Below are 21,229 nucleotides of genomic sequence, written 5' to 3' on the forward strand. Positions count from 1 at the left end.
AACCAGCCATTCTCCCCCAGGGCCAACACTGAGAAGAAAATTCTACATTTAATTAATTCATTCTTTTTTTTTTTAAAGATTTTATTTATTCATTCATGAGAGACACACACACACACACAGAGAGAGGCAGAGATACAGACAGAGGGAGAAGCAGGCCCCATGCAGGGAGCCCGATGTGGGACTCGATCCTGGGTCTCCAGGATCAGGCCGTGGGCCGAAGGTGGCACTAAACCGCAGAGCCACCTGGGCTGCCCGCCGCCCCCCCCCCTTTTTTTGATTTTATTTATTTATTTGAGAGACAGAGTGCGCACAAGCCAAGGAATATGCAGAGGAAGAGGGAGAAGCAGACTCCCTGCCAAGTAGGGAGCTGGACAGGGGCTCCATCCCAGGACTGTGACCTGAGCCAAAGGCAGACACTTAACCGACTGAGCCATCCAGGCACCCCCATTCTTTTCCTTTTTTTAAAAAAAAATTTTTAAGTAGGCTCCACACCCAATGTGGAGCTTGAACTTATGACCCTGAGATAAAAAGTCACATGCTCTACTGACTGAGCCAGCCAGGAGCCCCAGAGGGAATCTTTATTTTTATTTTATTTTATTTTTTTTATGGAATGCTTCACGAATTTGCATGTCATCCTTGTGCAGGGGCCATGCTAATCTTCTCTGTATCATTCCAATTTTAGTATATGTGCTGCTGAAGTGAGCACCAGAGGGAGTCTTTAAAAAATGAAAATTAAAAAAAGAAAAAAAATCAGACCGTGTCACATCTTTGCTTAGAAGTCCCTACCTCAGCTTATGAGGCTCTAGTGGCTTGACCACTCCGACCTCTCAGACTTCATCTTTCTCCACTGCTCACTTCAATTTTGCTCCAGCCACCCTGGCCTTCTTAATATACCTTGAATACACTAAACTCTTTCCTACCTCAGGGCCTTTGCACTTGATGTTCCTGCTACCTGGAACACTCTTCCCCAAGTATTCCCTTGGGTAGCACCTTCTTAACCTTCAGGTCTCACCTCAAATGTCACCTTCTTAGAGATGCCGTCCTTGAGCACCCTGTCTCAAGTTGTCCCCTATGGCCTACCCCTAGGCACTCCCTATCAGGTCACCCAGTTTTATTTTCTTCTTAGCACTTATTATCTATGATTATTATTTATTTACTTGCTTACTTGATTATGATCTCTCTTTCATCAGCAATTGGGCTCTGGAGGCAGGGACCACATCTGTCCTGTTCATAACCTGATTTGAGCGCCAGTGACAATCTGTTATGTGAAAGAGTCAGGCAGACAAGGATCCAGGCCTGGCACCTGCTTGCTTCTGACCCTCAGTTTCCTCATCCATAAAATGGGGTAGGAATCGCAAATGGATGTGCCCCTTGTTCATTCTTAAGACTGTCACAAGAGTCAAAGGACACAACTGTGCCAAACTGCTCATACATCACAAAGCATTATAAACACAGTCTCTACTCTTAACATCACTGGCTAACAAGCCTTCAAAACAGCAGTTTCAGGTCACAAGCCACTCCCTAGTCTCCCGATCATTAAAACATTTGCCAACAAATGGACCTATTTATGATGAGATTCCAGTGAGGAATGCCACAGGTAAATGGGCAATTCATGCTCAAAGTAAAAACATGGGCCCTAACATCTGCATACCAGGGCCACCATGGGTAACTCACAGGGAGGCTGCACCTGTGGTAGGCCCAGCAGACTCCCTCAGGCCACACTCTGAAAACCACGGGCTAAATGCCTCCAGATGGCAAGAAAGAAAAAGCAAGTCAGGTGGGAGAGAGCTCCCAGGGGGACAGAGATCTTGCAGGTGGGTAAGGTAGGAGATGGCAAGAACTTCACAAGCTTGAGCAGTGAGGAGACACAGGTTTGTGTGGAAGGTAGTTCAGCAATAACCATTAGAATTAAAACTGCCGGGATGCCTGGGTGGCTCAGCGGTTGAGCATCTGCCTTTGGCTCAGGGCGTGATCCTGGAGTCCCGGGATCGAATTCCGCATCGGGCTCCCTGCATGGAGCCTGCTTCTCCCTCTGCCTGTGTCTCTGCCCCCCCCCCTGTGTGTGTGTGTGTGTGTGTGTGTGTGTGTCTCTCATGAATAAATAAATAAAATCTTAAAAAAAAAAAAGAATTAAAACTTCCTCCCAGAAATGCCACCCTCACTAAGTCATCCAAGGTAACATCCCCAACACGGGGCAAACCAATGTCATGTGCCTGCTGATTTAATGTGCTGAGGACAGAGCATTACTTTGTGATATTTCCTGCCAAGAGTGCCAATTCTGCATCTAACTTGAGGTCAAATCAGATAGATCCGAACTGAAGACATTCTACAAAATAACTGGCCTATATTCTTCAAAAATATAATAGTCATGAAAGACAAAGACTGAATGAGCAGCTGTTCCAGCTTAAAAGAGAATAAAGACACACTATCTGATGTGTAATGTGTGAACCTGGCTTAGACCCCTAGCCAGAAAAAACATTTACTTTGTCTATAAAAGATGTTATTGAAACAATTGCAAATTTTTGAATAAGGTCTGTAGATTAGGAAACAGAACTGTATTGATTTAACTTTCTGATTTTGATAACTATACAGTACTTATATAAGAGGTTGTCCTTACTTCCAGAAAATGTACACTCAAGTCAAAGGGTAAAAGAGCATCATGTCAGCAAATTATCCTCAAATAGCTTAGAATATAACAAAACAAATGTGGTAAAAAAAAAAAAAATCAATGTCCCTAAGTCAGAGCTTGGCGCATAGTAGGTGTTCTCTTCCTTTTACTTTGGCATCTCACTCCAGAGAGCCACACAGTCATGGGAACTCACAGATAATCCAAAAATTGTTAAGGCAAAAGCAAAAGAAAATGCCCCCTGAATACAAATGGGAATTATCCATCACTAACCAGAAATCTCTACCCCTTGACTAGCCAAAGCTTTGCCTGGTTTTCCTACCTCTCTGGCTCCACTACTCAATCTCCTCCAGGGCAAGCTGCCCTATACATACCCATTTAAGGCCTGGTCTCCCTGTCAATTTCTCAATGCTTTTGTGGTTTCTACAGGCCCCTTTTTACCCTGGCCCTACTTTTTCCCCTAGGCCACATCTTAACATCATTTCTTCCACTTCTACTCTATACAACAATCTTTCTAAGCCACTTGGTATTTCATTTTATGTCTCTACACTTGGTGTTCCTCCTACTAGGAATACACTCTACCCTACCCACTGTCTATTTGGCAAACTCCTATTCATCCTTTAAAACCCAGTTCAGATATCACTGCTTTAGGGACATCTTCCAATGTCGCACTGTGGTACTTGTGTACCTTATATCTAAATATACATTAGCGGGGATCCCTGGGTGGGGCAGCGGTTTGGCGCCTGCCTTTGGCCCAGGGCGCGATCCTGGAGACCCGGGATCAAATCCCACCTCGGGCTCCCGGTGCATGGAGCCTGCTTCTCCCTCTGCCTGTGTCTCTGCCTCTCTCTCTCTCTCTGTGACTATCATGAATAATATATATATATATATATATATATATATATATATACATTAGCATTTTGTCACAGTACATGTAAGCATATTTACACACCTGTCTCCCTAAGAAGCCTGTGCATTTTTTTTGTTTGAAAAATATTTTATTTATTCACTCATCAGAGACACAAAAAGAGAGGCAGAGACACAGGCAGAGGGAGAAGCAGGCTCTCTGTGAGGAACCCGATGTGGGCCTCAATTCTAGGACCCTAGGATCACGCCCTGAGCTGAAGGTAGATGCTCAACCACTGAGCCACCCAGGCATCCCAAAGCCTGTGCATTCTAAAAGCAGGGTCTGTTGTTACTTATCTGAAGCCTAGACACGTCACCCAGGAGTAACAGAGGTTACTGGATAAATCTCTATAGACACAAGTTTGTACAGAGAAGCAAAACCATTCCAACATGAAAATATTCACTAAGAACTGGGAGAAGTCCCCTGACAAATACCCCTCCTTGCTTATCACTAATACCTATTCCCACGCACTCTGTGCAGGGTTTTGTGAGGCAGCTGCTCCCCGATGACATAAGGTGAACACAAAACAAAATGACTCCAGGCAAAAACGTGGGATTTCATGCTAATGAAAATGATGTTAGGTGCCTGCGGATAACCCATCAACTCAGGAAGGCTGGAAGAGGGATCAGAAAACAACCAAATAAGAGAAACTCAGTGAGGATGGTCACAGGATTGAGAGCTCAACAAGAATGATTTGAAGATAACAGGATTCAAAGCCTGTGACAAAACTGAGGGAGCCCTTCTTCATTTCTGCCAAAGGGATGCTCTCTGACTACTACAGAAGACTAAAGTGATGTAAAGGACTGTCAGAAAAAAATCACTCCAAATGAAATCTGCACTTGGGGGATGCCTGGGTGGCTCAGTGGTTGAGTGTCTGCCTTCAGCACCGGACATGATCCTGGAGTCCTGGGATTGAGTCCCACATCAGACTCCTTGATGGAGCCTGGTTCTCCCTCTACCTGTGTCTCTGCCTCTCTCTCTGTGTCTCTCATGAATAAATAAATAAAATCTTTTTTAAAAAATCTGCACTTGGTTCAGTCTTTGGTCATTCTAAGGATCAGCCTATAGCTTCAACTTTAAACTGAATTGTGTAGGTTATAAAACAAATGAATCTTATCTTTATGATTTTTGCTTTCCAATATGTGCTTGCACATTCTAAGAATCAGTGTACCATTCTGACTGTCACCTAAATTTTGTAGATTATCAAAATAATATTTTCATGATATTTTTAGTTTGGGGGAAAAATCAAATCCTTTTTCCATCATAAATGAAAAACTACTGGTTTCTCTTTTTTTCAGATTATTTTTTAGGATAAATGTCTACCAAGTTGAAGAATTCTATAAGGAGGGCCTACATCTTCTCCCTCAGGTCCTTAGCAGTCAGAACCAGAAGGCTGCAGAGCCCTGGGGTCCCTGCAGGGAGAGAGAGGGGAAGTACAAGGGCACATACTTGTAGACGGCACTGTCCTTCTTGGGGCTGTGCTGTGGCAGGAGGCTATGGGAGTACTGGTGCACACCCAGATCATAGAGAGACGGGAAGTCCTTGCCACAGAGGTGGCAGCGATAGCTTAGCTCCTCCTGGTGGCTCTTGATATGCTCCAGAAATGTGTCGAGCTTTGGGAACGTCTGTGCACAGCTTTTGACCACACACTTGTATACCTTGAGGGAAGACAGAGACCAGGTGAGGGAAGGCAGACTGCTCCCCTGCTCCCCCTGCTGCTGGATCTCTGTTTTGTTTTGATTAGAGAATCCTCTCTGCTTAGCCAGTCACAAGGCCCCATTACCTTTCCCTCAGGTGCTGTGTGACCTGGGTATATTTAGAAAACTTATCCCAAACCTGGAAATACAATAAAAAGACAATATTGTGTCCTTCTGGTGTTGTACCACAGTAGTGGCTCTCCGATGTGAGGGTTCATTGCAGTAACATATTGTTGGGTACCATTCCCAGAGCATCTGATCCAGCAGGTGTGGGTGGCCCGAATATGTACATTCCTAACAAGTACCCAGGTGATGGAAGCTGAAGCTGCTGCTTTGGGCACCTCACTTTGAGAAGTTCTGTCTAACAAGCCTGCCTAGGGCATCTCACTCTGGGGGATGTGCCTTGCTTTGACCATTTACTATTGATCAGGATCCAGATTCTAGAGTTAAATACTAATTTGCAAAAAACAGATCCAATATAAATGATTTTTGTAGGTAGAAAAGATATCCCCAAAGGTCATGGGTTTTATTGCCCTATAGGACGTTCACCAGATTTGTATCTACCTTAGCGATCTTATTTGAATATTCCTTTCTAGGGGCACCTGGGTGGCTCAGTGGCTGAGCATCTGCCTTTGGCTCAGATTGTGATCCTGGGATTCTGGGATTGAGTCCCATGTCAGGGTCCCCACAGGGAGCCTCCTTCTCCCTCTACCTATGTCTCTGCCTCTATGTGTCTTTCATGAATAAATAAATAAAATCTTAAAAAAAAAAGAATATTCCTTTTTTTTTACTGGCAGAATTATACATAGGTATAAATACCAGTCTCTTAGATCCTCATCTGAACTGGCTTTGTCATCCTTTTAATTTCCTTATTAATGAGTTATGTAAAATTCTGGCTCATGCTCACTGTTATTTATATGAGAGTTATATTTTTAAATTTTGAAAATTATACTTTGACAAGTATACTCCCGATTGCCTGTATAATTCCATTTGCTCGTTCTTCCTAACAAAGTGAACCCTGATTTGCGCAGGGTGGCAACATGCCCAGTTAAAATACTTGATCTCCCTGGCTCCCTGGCATCTAGTATCAGCCACGTAGCTCCTTTCTTGCCAGTGATATGCAGGCAGTAGTCCTTAGGGAAGGCATTACTTCTATAACACAAAAGGCAAAAGCTTTTAAAGAGAAATCCCTTCCATTTTTCTCATTTGTCCTGACTGGAATACAGACTGGAAAGCAGGTGATATCTGCAGATATAGCAGCTATCATGCAATCTTTAAGATCAAAGTCACAGGCTAAAGATGGCAGGGCCGAAAACCAGAAGAAGCCTGAGTCTACAATGACATATCTGACCTGCTATACAAGCCCAACATTGCTTACTTACAGACATCTTGTAACATAAGGGAGATAAAACCCTAACTAGTTAACTAGTTATGTCTATTATTTTCTATTATTTGCAGAGTAATAATGAGTTCCTAAGTGACAGAGCACATGCACTGTCTTTGACTGATGAGAGATCTACAGAGGGCTTCTAGGAAAAGTTTTCTTGCTCCTAGAAGAGACACAGAGAAGATAGCCCGTGTTTGCTGTGTCTGGACTACTGCCTACAAAGAGTGACTACCATCCCAGGAACACAGACAATCTGTCAGTACAGAATAAGGTCATACCCTGAGGTGGTAGAGACAAGAGCTGGAAGGACACAGGGACCCTGATGTTGGATTAAGTCAACTGACCATCTCAGGCCTGGAGCTGCCCAATCTTGGGTTTTCTTATTATGTGTAATGACAAACCTCTTAATTGTCTAAGCAGTTTGAGTCAAAGTTTTTTGCGATTTTCCCCAAGGGTATTCTAGCTTAAGTTCCTCAATCCCCCGTTGGGGATCTAGGGTAAGAGAAAAGTTAGAGATTTGGACGAAGATTTGATTATAGTGATGCTTACCATGGTTTTGCTTACAACAGCAAAACACAGTTCATATCCCGCATATTAAAACATTGGGATTTTAAAAAATATAGCTGTTAAAAATTATGTTTTTTAAAAACAGTGACATGAGAAAATTTTCAATATAAAATTAGGTTAAAAAATAGAAAGCGCAGGGATGCCTGGGTGGCTCAGCAATTGAGTATCTGCCTTCAGCTCAGGGCATAATCCTGGAGTTCCAGGATTGAGTCCCACATCGGGCTCCCTGCATGGAACCTGCGTCTCCCTCTGCCTATGTCTCTGCCTCTCTCTGTGTCTCTCATGAATAAATAAATAAAATCTTTAAAAAAAAATAGAAAGCACAAATCTCAAGAGAATTTATGCTTATTAAAAAAAAAAAAATCTCAAAAAAAAAATCTCAAAAGGCCCCATAGGGATGATTCCACTTACAACGTTCTCAAAATGACAAACTTATAAATACAAACTGATTAGTGGCTTGCAGAGGCTGAGGATATTGCAGAAGAGAAAAGCAGGTGTAACTAATGAGGGGTGGAACAAGAAAGATCTTTGTGGTGATGGAATAGGCTGCGATTGCAGTACAAACCTACACAGGTAGTAAAATGGCAAAGAACTATACATATGCTTTATACTCATGTCAGTTTCCTAGTGTAGCTATCAGGCTGTACTTATGTAAGATGTAATCATGGAGGGAAACTGACTGAAGGGTATAAGGGATCTCTCCCTACTATCTTTGCAACTTTCTGTGACTCTATAATTCTTCCAAGAGAAAAGGTTAAGAAAAAAAGTTATCAGAAAAAAAAGTACAATTCAAAACTATATGTGTATATAGATCCCAATTATAATAAGAAAAATAGAAGCTTTACAAAATATGGTGGATTTTGTGCTGCATTCTGGGGAGGATATACTGCAAGGCGGTTAATGACATGGGGTTTGGCTTTGAGCTCTGACCCAGTCAGTTACTGGCACTGTGGATCTGGATAGGTCACTTTGCCCCTCTGGGCCTTAGTTTCTTCATTTGGATATACTGGAAATGCCTATCTCTAAGGCTGTTATGAAGATTAAAAAAATATTGAATGTAAAGCATTTAGCAAGTGTCCAGCATATAATAGATACATTCCTCAACCTATACATTCTTTGTTTTTTTAAAATTTTAAAAAAGATTTTATTTATTTGAGTGACACCTGGGTGGCTCAGTGGTTGACTTCAGCTCAGGGTATGATCTCGGGGTCCAGGGATGGAGTCCCACATCAGGCTCCTGTGTCTCTCATGAATAAATAAAAATTTTTTTTAAAAAGTGTTTTATTTATTTAAGAGAGTGAGTGAGTGACAGAGAGCAAGCATAAGTGGGAGGAGGGGCAGAGGGACAGGGAGAAGGAGAAGCTGAGTCCCCACTGAGCATGGAACCTGACACGGGGCTGGATCCCAGGATTCCAGGATCATGACCTAAGCCAAAGGCAGACATCCAATCTACTGAGCCACCCAGGTGCACCCAACCTATACATTCTTTAGATTTTTCTGAATTTTCTTTTTTTTAAAAGATTTTATTTATTTGTTTGTTTGTAAAGATTTTATTTATTTATCCATGAGAGACACAGAGAGAGAGGCAGAGACGCAGGCTCCCTGCAAAGAGCCCAATGCAGGACCCTATCCAGGACCCCTGGGATCACACCCCAAGCTGAAGGGAGATGCCCAACCGCTGAGCCACCCAGGTGTCCCGTTTTATTTACTGTAGAGAGAAGGAGAGAGAGAGCGAGCACATGTACCTGAGTAGGAGGAGGGGCATGAGGAAGAGGGAGAGAGAGAAACCTAAGCCGGCTCCAAGCCCAGAGCAGAGCTGGATGCAAGACTCAATCTCACCACCCTGAGATCATGATCTGAGCCAAAATCAAGAGTCAGATGCTTAACTGACTGAGCCACCCAGGCATTATTGAAGTGTACACTTTAAAAGGGGTGAATTTTGTGGGATGCAAATTACATCTTAATTAAAAAAAAAAAAAAAAGACTTAGATTTAGGGCCCTAAATCCTCAAAGGTAGGTGTTTAGACATGAGATTTTCTTGGGGTATTAAGAATTTTTCTCCTGTTTGTTTGTTTGTTTGTTTTTCTCCTGTTTGATTTCTCCATTATATAACCCCTAAGAGGTGAGTTTCCTATCATGGCCTAGCAACATCATGACGCAGGAAGCTGACCCCACACAGAGAGGGTAAGCCTGGCCTAACACAAGTGGTTAGATGGTAGCTCACTGCAGTGGGGCCCATTCCTGGCCCTTCCTGGGCAGGGTTCAAGAGCCTAACACCAGCCAAGGCTCATGCCTAGGTTGGTTGTGACCTCTGCTGCCCACCACACACTTACCTGCTCATTCTTATGCTGGGTCATGTGGGACTTGAGCTGGAAGTAGGTGCTGAACTTGCTGGGGCAGAACTGGCATAGGTAGGAGCTGTCAATGAGAACGACCTGCTTGGCCTCCAATTTGTCCCCTTCATCCTCACCTGCTTCGGGCAAGGCCTGAGGCTGTGGGGCACTCGACAGGGACTGGCCCAACCCTACAGACGAAAACCAGGGATGAAGTCACTGAGAAGGGCAGGGGACGAGTCAGGACAGGGAGCCATGACATTCTGGAAGGACCCACAGAGCACCTCCTGTGTGTTGCTGGATTTACCCTGCCACCTACCACGTGCTTGGTGATGGACACTGTACTCAAGGCGCTACACTCACAGTCAGCTTTGTGTACTGATACAGCCATTCCAGATGCTCACCTCCTGAATACTTACATCCTGATTGGTAAATTGCTGTTGCCTTAAATCTCCCCTACTGGCCTTTCCCTCCGCCTCTCTGTGGTTGCTAAAAATCCCAAACACTACTCCTAGCTGTATTCATCATGCCTCCCCGACTCCTTGTTTTAATTACAATCATTTGTTTAGCTGTTCTTCCCTCACTTTCTGAGAACAGGGGCCTCCACAGTAGGCCTCCATAAATATTTGCTATATGGTTGAACCCCTGGTGCCAGGCACTGTAGGAACAGAAAAGAAAAGAAGAAAAAGAAAGAAAAGAAAAGAAAAGAAAAGAAAAGAAAAGAAAAGAAAAGAAAAGAAAAGAAAAGAAAAGAAAAGAAAAGAAAAGAAAAGAAAGGGAAGGGAAGGGAAGGAAGAAGAGAAGAGAGAAAAAGAGAAAAGAAAAGAAAGGAAAAGAAAAGAAAAGAAAAAAAAGAAAAAAGAAGAAAAGAAAAGAAAAGAAAGAAAAGAAAAAAGATTCCTCCCCCAAAGAGCTCAAAAATATATACAGGGCACACAAAGAATGGCTAAACACACTGTAGGGCTAGTTCCAACAGGAGGGTCAAACAAAAGTGGTCACACGCTGCTGGTGCAGCAAAACACCCCCTTTGTTAGCTGGTATGTGACAAGCATTGCTCAATCATGGGACTAAACAGGACAGGCTTAGGCCCTGGGCCTACACCGTCCAATACAGTGGCCATGAGCCACATGTGATGACTGAGAACTTGAAATGTGTCTGGTCCATATCCAGACATGCTATAAACATAAATATACCCTGGATTTTGAAAACAGTATAAAAAAGAATATAAAATATTTTATTAATAATTTCCTTATATTGGGGTGCCTGGGTGACTCAGTTGGTGGAAGTGTCTGCTTTTAGATCAGGTCATGATTTGAGGGTCCTGGGATGGAGCCCCACATCAGTCTCCCGCTCAATGGGGAGTCTGCTTCTCTTTCTCCCTCTGCTCTTCATCCTCCACTTGAGCTCTGTCTGTCTCTCTCTCTCTCTCTCTCTCTCTTAAATAAATAAATAAAATCTTTAAAAAAAATTTCCTGGGGCACCTGGGTAGCTCAGTGATTGAGCATCTGCCTTTGACTCAGGTCATGATCCCGGGGTCCTAGGATCGAGACCAGCATTAAGTTCCCCACAAAGAGCCTGCTTCTCCCTCTGCCTATGTCTCTGCCTCTCTCTGTGTGTCTCTTAGGAATAAATAAACAAAATCTTAAAAAAAACCCACAATAACTTATTTATATTATATGTTAAGATGATAATATATTTGGTTAAAAATGATTAAAATTAATTTTTAAAAGATTTTTATCTATTTATTCATGAGAGAGAGAGAGGCAGAGACACAGGCAGAAGGAGAAGCAGGCTCTCTGTGGGGAGCTTGATGCAAGACTCAATCTTGGATCATGCCCTGAGCCAAAGGCAGACGCTCAACCACTGAGCCACCCAGGTGTCCCTAATTTTGCCTTTTTTTTTTTTTAAATTGTTTTTATGTAGCTACTAGAAAGTTTGTTCATATTACATTTTTGTTAACAGTACTGCTCTAGGCCTAGTAGTCCTCAACCCCCATATAGAAAAGGAATTAAACCAATATCAAGGACATGATCATCAGCACAGGGACAAGTGATGGCTCGTGTGAGAATCCTACAAAGTATAAAGGAGCTTTGGAGACCATCTGCCCATGGAAGTCAAACAGGTTTCAATTTCAAGTCAGTTGATAGTGACTGCCTGGAGCAATACAGTGAAAGCAGATTCTGAGGCAGATTCCATGCGCAGCAAAAAAGACAGGTGATTGATTAGTGTTGTCTACCATGGGCACAGTATTAGAGTAAGGCCAGGCTTCCTGTATATTTGCCATCCCTCCTTTCATGCTATGCACCACTTTATAGATGAAGTAGACTGAAGCCCAGAGGGGTCAAGACGGTTGCCCAAGATCACACAGCTAGGAATGAAACCCACAAAGCTTCAAAGAACAGGTATGGGAACAACGGCATTCCTCAATTCTACCTACCTGCGTTTTCCTCATCTTCCTGCCTGCTGGGGTTGAGGGCCATGACCTGTACGGTCACAGAGTTGCGAGAGACAGTGCCACCGCTACGTCCTGGAGGCCACACCTTATGAGTCTGCATGTGTTTCTTGACATTAGATTTCTGGGCAAAGGCACGGCCACATGCAATGCACTGGAAGGGCTTCTCCCCAGTATGGCTGTGGGAAACAAAGCTGGTCAGCACTCTCATGTACGAGCTGGGATGTGACCTCAGCAGAGGAGCTCATAGCCCCCAAGAAGGCCCAGGCGGAGCATCCTGGGTGCCGTTAGCTATCTAGTGACAAGCTGCTGACACCATGAGGACAAGCAGCCAGGCCAGAGACAGACAGACCCTGGGCTCCCAGTGACTTTACTGAGTTGCTGAATCAACCAGCCCTAGAGCTGGTCTTCTCTGTTGCCATCTCATACTGTGAGATAAAACATTTCCTAACTGTTTAAGCCTACTTAAATCAGGATTTTATTCTTTGAAGAAGAAATAGTACAATCACAGCATAGCACTTGTAACCATTACTTAATATCTACCTTCAAATCAATCCAATTTTTCAAACTTAAAATAATTAAAAAATTAAGCTTCCTATCATTATATGGGAAACCACTTATCAATAAAAAGTAATGAAAAATGCAATAACTTATAAAACAATATTATTAAGATCTATAGAGCTGCATTGTCCAACAAGGTTAACACAAACCACACTGGACTATTTAAATTCATTAAAATTAAGTTAAATTAAAAATTAAAAATGCAGTTTCTTAGTCATACTAGTCACATTTCAAGTGCTCAGTAGCCCCATATGGTTAGTGGCTACCCTACTGGACAGTGCCAATTTGGGCATTTCCATCCCTGCAGAAAGTTCTATTGAACGGCACTAGTGTAGATTAGTGGGTCTCAGAACTGAGTCTGATTTTGCCCTTCAGAGGACATTTGGCAATATTTGGAGACATTTTAGATTGTCATAGCTGAGGAGTGAGAGGTGCCACTGGCATCTAATGTTAGAGGTCAGGGATGCAGCTAAGCACTCTACCGAGCACAGATTAGCCCCTCTCAAAAAACAATGATGTGATATAAAATGTCAATAGTGCTGGGGCACCTGGGTGGCTCAGTCAGTTAAGCATCTGATTCTTGATCTCAGGGTCATGAGACCCTGCCTGCCACGATTGGAATCTGAGGTATATACATATGAACGCGACCACGCGCTCTCTCCTTCTCTCTTTGCTATAAAAAATGAGCAAGTACGTGAGAGGTGTTCAAAACAGACTAGCACCCAAATGGAGACTTTCCTCTTTGATGCTTCAAAGATTGAAAGAATTCAAAAAGAGAATAATTTTCTACATCTTTCAGAATTTCTCAACACCATAACCACAAGCCACCTAAAATCATCTCAGGTACCAACGTATCCCACTCTGTGAAAAAGAGTGAACAAGATCCCCCACACACACACTTACAGATGGAAAAGCCAAGGCCCAGAGGGGCTCCCTGCATGTTCTCAGGCAGAAAGTAGCACGTAGTCCTGAGTGAACAGACCCTCATGGAGTCATATTTGCAGACTGTGGCAGCCCTTGAGGTCAGCCCTTTCTGCAGAGGTTAGAACTGAGGTACCCCTCACACTGGCAAAGGCCCTATAGTTGCAGTACATTTCTCCCCTCACTGCACCTGGCTCAGACTTTCCCTACCATAGTAGGCAGGCCCCAAAGCTCTCATAGATCCCTCCTACTGCTCCTGAAACAGAAGAGGGAAAAACTGACCTGCCTTGGACCAGAGGTCTGAGAACCATAACAGAATGGATGGGGTCAGGTCACCACCCTGGCAAGAGGACTGAGAGGGAGCCTTGTTTCTACTGTGGATGGCCTCCTGACCTGGGCTGCCGAGGAGCCACCTGCCCCACCACACCTGGGTACCTTCGGATGTGCTGCTGCAGGTCGAAGTTTTTGGTGAATGACTTGTCACAGTATGAGCACTTGAGTTTCTGAGCCTTTGGCTTCCCTGCAGCTGAAAAACAAAGTTGGGGTGGGCGTGTGAGGCTAGTGTATAATTGAAGGCAACAAGAGCAGCCTCCTACTATTCTATGTGTTGGACGTGGGGCCAGAAAGCCCAGACCCTGGGAGGTCCAAACCCATGGACAGGCAGGGGAAGAAGCACAGAGCCTCTAACACTGCCTGGAGGAGGAAAGCCCGGGACATGTTCTGGCTAGAAGAGTAGAACAATCTCTGAAAGGCTCCCCTCTGCCCTTGGATAAAAATCCAACCACCGGTTTAGCATCGCCTTCAGCCTACGGTGTGATCCTGGAGACCCGGGATCGAGTCTGGCATCAGGTTCCCTGCATGGAGCCTGCTTCTCCCTCTGCCTGTGTCTCTGCCTCTCTCTCTCTGTGTCTCTCATGAATAAATAAATAAAATCTTAAAAAAAAAAAAATCCAACCTCTCTGCTGTAGCCTACAGGGCTATGCATCCTCTGCTTCCTGCCAACCTCATCCTTCTCTCCATCCAGCTGCAGTGGACTCCTTGCTAACCTTGAAAAACATTAAGCATGGTCCCACTTCAGGGCTTGTGCACCTGTTGTTCCTCCTTGCCTGGTATGCTCATCCCTCAGATAGCCACAAAGCTGCTTCCTTCTCATCCCTAGATAGAGAAGTAGCATCATTTTCCAGTCTCTCCCCATTATTCTCAATCATAGTACCCTGTTAATCTCCTTCCTGGAGCATCCCATAAACAATTATCCTGTTTTCCCTGTGTGTCTTTCCCATTAACTTGTAACTGAGGGCAGAGAAATCATGGACCATGATGCTCGGTCCTCAGTACCGGACACTGAGCCTGGCACACAGACACTCAATATATATTTGTAAAAGGAGGGATAGAAGTAGTTGACCGGAAAGCCCCTAAAAAATCCTTGATTTCTGTGCCCTCCCCTTCTACCACCACTTTCTAACACTGCCCGTCCCATCCTTAGCACCTCTGAAGGGGTGACAGACACTGCTGCTTGCCTTTGTGACACCAACTGCCCCCTCCTTTCCTCAGAAATCCCCTGAATAATGGGAACATCAATGTTCCTAGCTAAAAGAGACATTTCCCAGATTCCTTTGCAGCTAGAGATAGTCATATGACTGAGTTGTGATCAATGAGATCTAAGTGAAAGCATCATGCAGAACTTCTAGAAGCTGGGAGATGCCCCTTCTATTCTTTTTACTGCTTGGAATATGAAATTGATGAGTGGAACTCCAGCAGCCATATTACGTGATAAGGCACCCTGATAACAGAAGCTATAAGGGCGCCTGGGTGGCTCAGTCACTTAAGTGTCTGCTTTCAGCACAGGTCATGATCCCAGGGTCCTGAGATCCCAGGCCCTATGTAGGGGTCCCTGCTCAGCGGGGAACCTGCTTCTCCCTCTTCCTCTGCCTGCCACTCCTTGGCTCGTGCTCTGTCAAATAAATAAACTAAAAAATAATAATAATAAATAAAAAAGCAGCTATGCCCGAGGGGTAGCAGAGCAAAAAAACAGAAGAAATATGGGGGCCTGATGACCACATAAGGACACAATTTCCAAAATACCTGTCACTGGCCTTGTTTCACACAGGAGAAAAATAAAATTCTATCATTTAAAGTCACTCTTATTTTGGATTTTTCACTACACACAACCAAACTTAATCCAAACCAACACAAATGGAAAGACCAGAACTAGGCAGCCTTATGGACAATTGAATGCTGAGGAGAGATGCCCCTGGTAAGCTGTGGGCCCACCTTCTGGGAGTCCGCTGGCACCTTTAGCCCGTCGGGTCTTCAGCGTTGGTGGGGAGTCAAAGGTGGCCACTGTGCCCCCCGTGGCACTGGTCATGGGGGCAGCAGGGTTTGGTCCTTTCGGTTTGAATCCCTGTTTGCCAGGGCTGTATACCGGAGGTGTGGGGTATACTGGAGCCTCCACACACTGGTTTGGCACCTAGAAGGTCAGCACAGTTAGGAAGATAGGCCTGGAAAGGATAGAAAAGAACTATACAAGCCAGGGGGACCCTTACTGTGGCCCTGGCTAATCTCAGCCACTTCCCACCTACATCACAATCCTAACCCCTTCATCTGGCTCAGTGATTCCAGTTACTCCCAAGACCTTATAGAACTTAATGGAGCCGACACGCTAAAAGCAGCTTTGGAGGGGTTAGGTTAGACTCTGCCACTTATTTTTCTAAGTGATCTTGGTAAGTCTTTTAACATCTCTCAGTTTGGAGGCACCTGGGTGGCTCAGTGTTTGAACGTCTGCCTTTGGCTCAGGTCATGGTCCCAGGTCCTGGGAGGTCTAGGAGCCTGCCTCCCTCTGCCTATGTCTCTGTCTCTGTCTCTCTTTCATGAATAAATAAATAAAAATCTTAAAGAAAAAAAAATCTCTCAATTTCATATCTGTAAAATGGGAATAATCAGAGTACTCCTCTCGTTGGGTTGTTTGTGAGGATAAAATTAGTTAACATGTAAAAAGCTTAGAATGGTGCCAGCATATAGTAAATACTCAATAAACCTTAGCTACTGCTACTGCATTACTGGTACTAGGAGGAGTTTGTTAGCACAGGAGAACCAGGAAGTCAGAAGGATCTGTGCCCTCACCAGCAACCCCACTTCCTAACTAACCCTGCCTAATCCAGTAGGTATCTCTCATCTGAGAACTGACACTGAAACTACAAGAAATTCATTCACATCAAATGAATTCTGAGCTACTCAAACCTAGTTAACACTAAGCTTACATCATAACACTGGGGCATTGTGAAAAATTCATTAATTCAATGATTTACTCATTATTCACTGGTTTTCCCAGGCTGGCCTAACAAAAATTTTGCTTCCTATCCTTCTCTGCTTTTTTTTTTCTTTGTAGAATTATCATTATTTAATAAATTATGTGTTTTACTTACTTATCTATTATCTGCCTAGTTCCATGAAGGCAGGGACTTTTGGTCTCTTTTTGTTAACTGTTCTATCCCCAAACCTGGAGTAATCCTTGGCACAGAGTGGGCATTCAATAAATATTTACTGAATCAGTGAATTCATTTATATATTATAATATAATGATGTATAAAAATATGCACTTGTTCAGATAACCAAAACATATTTGTCAGATATATTTGGTCTTTGTCCACAGATCCTGAAAATGCTTCAAAGCCATAAAAGTGAAATGGGTATCTTATTTATTTTTTTTTTGTTTTATTATTAATGAAAGTAGCTTTTGGCCCTGATCCAAGGGCAGGCTGGTTGCTGAGAGGACCAACTATCTGACAGATGGGTCAGAACATTCAGTCCCATACCCCAACCTCTGGGGAGTGAGGAAAAGCTGGAGGTTGAATCAGCCACAGCCAATGACATAATCATGATTATGTAATAAAGCCTCCATAAAAACTGCAAAGGACTGGGTTTGGACAGCTTCCAGGTTGGTGAACATAGGGATGTGCAGGGTGAGTGGCCACCCAGAGCGGGCACAGAAGCTCCATGCCCCCTTCCCCATACCTTACCCCACGTATCTCTTCATTGGATACATGTTGATCTGTATCCTTTATTATATCCTTTAACAAACTGATAAACGTAAATGTTCCCCTGAGTTCCGTGAGCTGTTCTAGCAAATTAATAGAACCTAAGGAGAAGGTCTCTGGAACCTCCAATCTGTGGTCTGTCCATCAGAAGCATAGGTTGCTTGCAACTGGATAAAGTGGGGGTGAGGATAATCTTGCAGGACTGAACCTTTAACCTGTGGAATTTGCTGTTATCTCCAGGTAGATAGCATCAGAGTTGAGTTGGGATTCTTGGACACTGTGCTGCTGTCTGAGAATTGCTTAGCATTGGGGGTGGGAGATGGGACCCCACCCAACATTGGAATTAGGTCCAGGAACCAAACAGGTGATATCCGTGGATGTAGGTATCGGGCATCCAATATGGCACCACGTGATAATAGTAGGTGCTTCTGCTAGATCTTGTCTGTTGGCCTTGGATGCCATTCCTACACCCCTCCAGGCTCTCCCCTGATATGCACACTCTGACTCCCTTGCCAGCAAGGTTCTGAGCACACATTAGGTAGTGCCCATGAGAAGCACGTACATGATATCTGGAAGGCAGAGGGAGGTAGAAACTGCTTTCCTCTGGCAGCAGTGGTGGGAGACAGGAAGGTCTGCAGTCCTAACTTTTGGAGTAGTTGGCTGAACTCTACAATCCCCTCCTGACCACTAGCTTCGAGGACAACAGGGCAGCAACAGAATCCTATAGCTTCCCCACCTCTGGGCCAGGCAGGAGCATCCTGGCCCTCTGGACCAAGCCACAACAGTATATTTGAAAACCAGTGACACCGCCAGCTCTTCTTTTTGCTCCATCTAGCCCTTCCCAAGCCACCTTTCTAAGCACCTGACCTCATATATTAAATCCCTTTGCCAGAAAGACCTAGAGTGGTCCCTATTTTCTTGACCAATACAGCACTTGATAAATATGTACCACATGGATGAATTTACCCATCATTCAAGTCATTACTGAGCAATTACATGACTGCCATAGGGTTTGCTCTCTTTAGCCTCAGAGGATAAACGGGAGTTCTCATTTCAGAGGAGAGAAGACTGAGGTCAGAGGGCCCTATTTCAGATACCTATTAGAGGTATACCTCAGGCCAGGGACTCTGCTACGGGCTAAGGATGCCAAATCAAAGAAGACTCTGCCCTCAAAGAGCACCCTTGTCCTCATGGAAATAAACAGCACTCGCTCTGGTCTGGCCCTCTCTGCATATGGGCCACCACCATACTCTCAGCATCTCACTGACTTAATTTGTTGTTGTTGTTTTTTTAACTAAACAAAGGGAAGCTTGCTCTATTCCCCCTGGTTAGGACAAATCCTCTGCAGGCTCTCATAGCATTATGTGGCTGGTGGTGGGATTTTCCCATTGGTCTGGTTCTCTTTAGATATGTATGCTCCCTGACGTGGAATGTCTATATGGCCAGGTGAGTGGGAATTAATGTGACCTCAAGTGTAGGCAGGCTCTTGCTGTCAGAAACACACCTCCTAGCACTGGGGTCTGGGCAGGTTCTGAACTCTGAGTACCTTGAGCTTGTAGCAGAGAATTAGTGTGGTACATGGTGTACTGATGGCACCATGGTTTCGATTCTATCACTCCCAATACCTGTGCCCTTCGCAGTATGATTTGCAGCTTTTCCCATAAAGATGTGGCATCTTTTTCCCTACTACTTAAATCTAAGCTGGCCTTGTGACCTGCTTTGACCAATAAAAGTGACTCCGTCACAAGCCTAAGCTCCAAGAGGCCACAAGCATTTCTGCTTGCATTACTGCACCTCCACTGCTGCTGTGAGAACATGCCTGGCTAACCTGCTAGAGGATGAGAGATGCATTGGAGCAGAGCTGGGTCACCCAACTCATCCCACCACAAGCCATCCTAGAGCAGCTGACAGCTGCCATCTCCAGACACCTAGAGCCAAGATCAGCAGAACTGCCAAGCAATGTCCATGCAAGAACAATAAATACATTTTGCTGTATACCACTGAGGTTCTATGGATATTGCTTACACAACCATAGCTAGCCCATATATCTAGCTTATTAAAAATGTAAGAGACTGGGGCGCCTTGCGTATCCGACTCTTGATTTCAGCTCAAGCCACAATCTCGGGGTCCTGGGATCAAGCCCCACGTCGGGCTCTCTGCTCAGCAGGAAGTCTGCTTCTCCCTCTTCACCTGCCACCCCCCCCCACGTTCATGCATCCTCTTTCTCTCTCTCAAATAAATAAATAAATAAATAAATAAATAAATAAATAAATAAAATCTTAAAAAAAAAAATAAAGTCCTCTCCCATGATGTGGATACACCCCTGATCTGGGTATATCCTTATCTCCCATGGTACCTCTGGCACAGTGTCTGGCACACAGCTGGTGCTTGGGAAAGGTTCAGATTACCCATGATAACCATAACCAGTTTCTCCACCTCCACCCCAAATCCCAATCTCTGCTCACCTCCAGGGGTGGGTAGGGCTGCATTCCTAATGCCTGGATCTCCACTGTGCCACTCCCAGCCAGGGGCGCTGTGGCACTGTACACCTCCACCACGCCATTTCCGCCAGGGTTGGCACGCCCAGGGGGGCCCAGGCTCTGGGGTGGGGGTGGGGGTGGCTGGGGCGGTGGAGGTGGGGGCAGTGGTGGAGGGGGTGGAGGAGGTGGCGGAGGCTGGGTGAGGTAGCTGGGTGCAGAATGCATGTTCAGGCTGCTCTGAAATCAGAAGAGAAAATTAAAGTGTCACATCCTCTTGATAGCAGCTGTCTTCTTACCAGTGAGGAAGGACATTTGCCTTAGCTAGCCACATGGAAAAAAGAGCCCCTCACCAGGCAGCTCAGAGAACAGCACTGACAGGACACGTGGTAACACAGTCATAGAACAATACGGAGGAAGCATCAGCTGGGTGCCATTGCCCCTTTTCTCTTATACATGACTGAGTTGATCAAGCAGTCCTAACGCTGCTGTCTTAGGAGGGCTTGCTTGTGGGACCAGCTCTTGAATGGCCTCTGAGAATCTGCCTTGTGGAAGGTTGCCTATGATCAATAAAGCTATTTTGCTCACCTAGGGCACTGATCATTCTGTACCAGGTTACTTAGACTGTATGGACAGTGTGATCTGTAGTGAATACTTCCTTTCCTTCTAAGAGTCTGGGATTTTGGTCACTGCAGCACCTACATGTGCAATCCCCAATTAAAGCCCTGGCCCTCAAATCTTAGGTGTGCTTCCTGGGCAGAAACATGTACACATGTTGCTGCTCTTCACTGCTGGAGGGGAAAGTGTTTTATGTAATCTCTCCCCATTTCCCCAAGAGGAGGAACAGTAGAAACCTATGCCTGGATTCCTCCAGACCCCAGCTGATGTATTTTCCCCTTGCTGATCCTTTGTCAGGAATAAACCACAGCCAAGAATACAACCATCCTGAGTCCTAGGAGTCTACCAGAGAGTCGTTGAATGTGTGGGTGGCTGTCGATTCCTGAAATGCAGGCCACTGACTTCTAGAAATTTATTCCACAAAAATAATGAAGCAGGTGGGCAAAGATAAGCATACATGGATGGTTCTCCAGTAGTTTTTATAACAGCAAAAAATGGTAATGACCTACATTTATCTATTAACAGAAGCCTGGCTATAGAGAGGATGGTCCATCCAAATAATGGACTATTTGACAGCTATTAAAATAATAGTGATCAGGAGCACCTGGCTGGCTCAGCTGGTAGAGCATGCAAGTCTTGATCTCTGGGC

General features: G+C 44.5%; 1 protein-coding gene and 1 non-coding gene across 4 annotated transcripts in view; both read right to left on the reverse strand.

The window, feature by feature from the left end:
• ZNF341 (zinc finger protein 341) overlaps positions 1-21,229 on the reverse strand; it is a 50,165-nt gene that overhangs the window by 15,348 nt on the left and 13,588 nt on the right. For all 3 annotated transcript variants that reach the window (XM_055303087.1, XM_055303104.1, XM_055303096.1), the window contains 6 exons: positions 19,951-20,202; positions 15,723-15,918; positions 13,887-13,977; positions 11,955-12,148; positions 9,518-9,708; positions 4,983-5,191 (listed from right to left, as the gene is read on the reverse strand). In XM_055303087.1, coding sequence (XP_055159062.1) covers positions 4,983-5,191; positions 9,518-9,708; positions 11,955-12,148; positions 13,887-13,977; positions 15,723-15,918; positions 19,951-20,202 — 1,133 coding nt within the window. The remainder of the gene's footprint in view (positions 1-4,982; positions 5,192-9,517; positions 9,709-11,954; positions 12,149-13,886; positions 13,978-15,722; positions 15,919-19,950; positions 20,203-21,229) is intronic.
• Positions 600-706, reverse strand: LOC129498708 (U6 spliceosomal RNA). Its single transcript, XR_008662185.1, has one exon. It is a non-coding gene; the product is annotated as a U6 spliceosomal RNA (small nuclear RNA).

Source organism: Nyctereutes procyonoides, unplaced genomic scaffold, assembly GCF_905146905.1.
Source record: "Nyctereutes procyonoides isolate TBG_1078 unplaced genomic scaffold, NYPRO_anot_genome, whole genome shotgun sequence".
In the NCBI taxonomy this organism is placed as follows: Eukaryota; Metazoa; Chordata; class Mammalia; order Carnivora; family Canidae; genus Nyctereutes; species Nyctereutes procyonoides.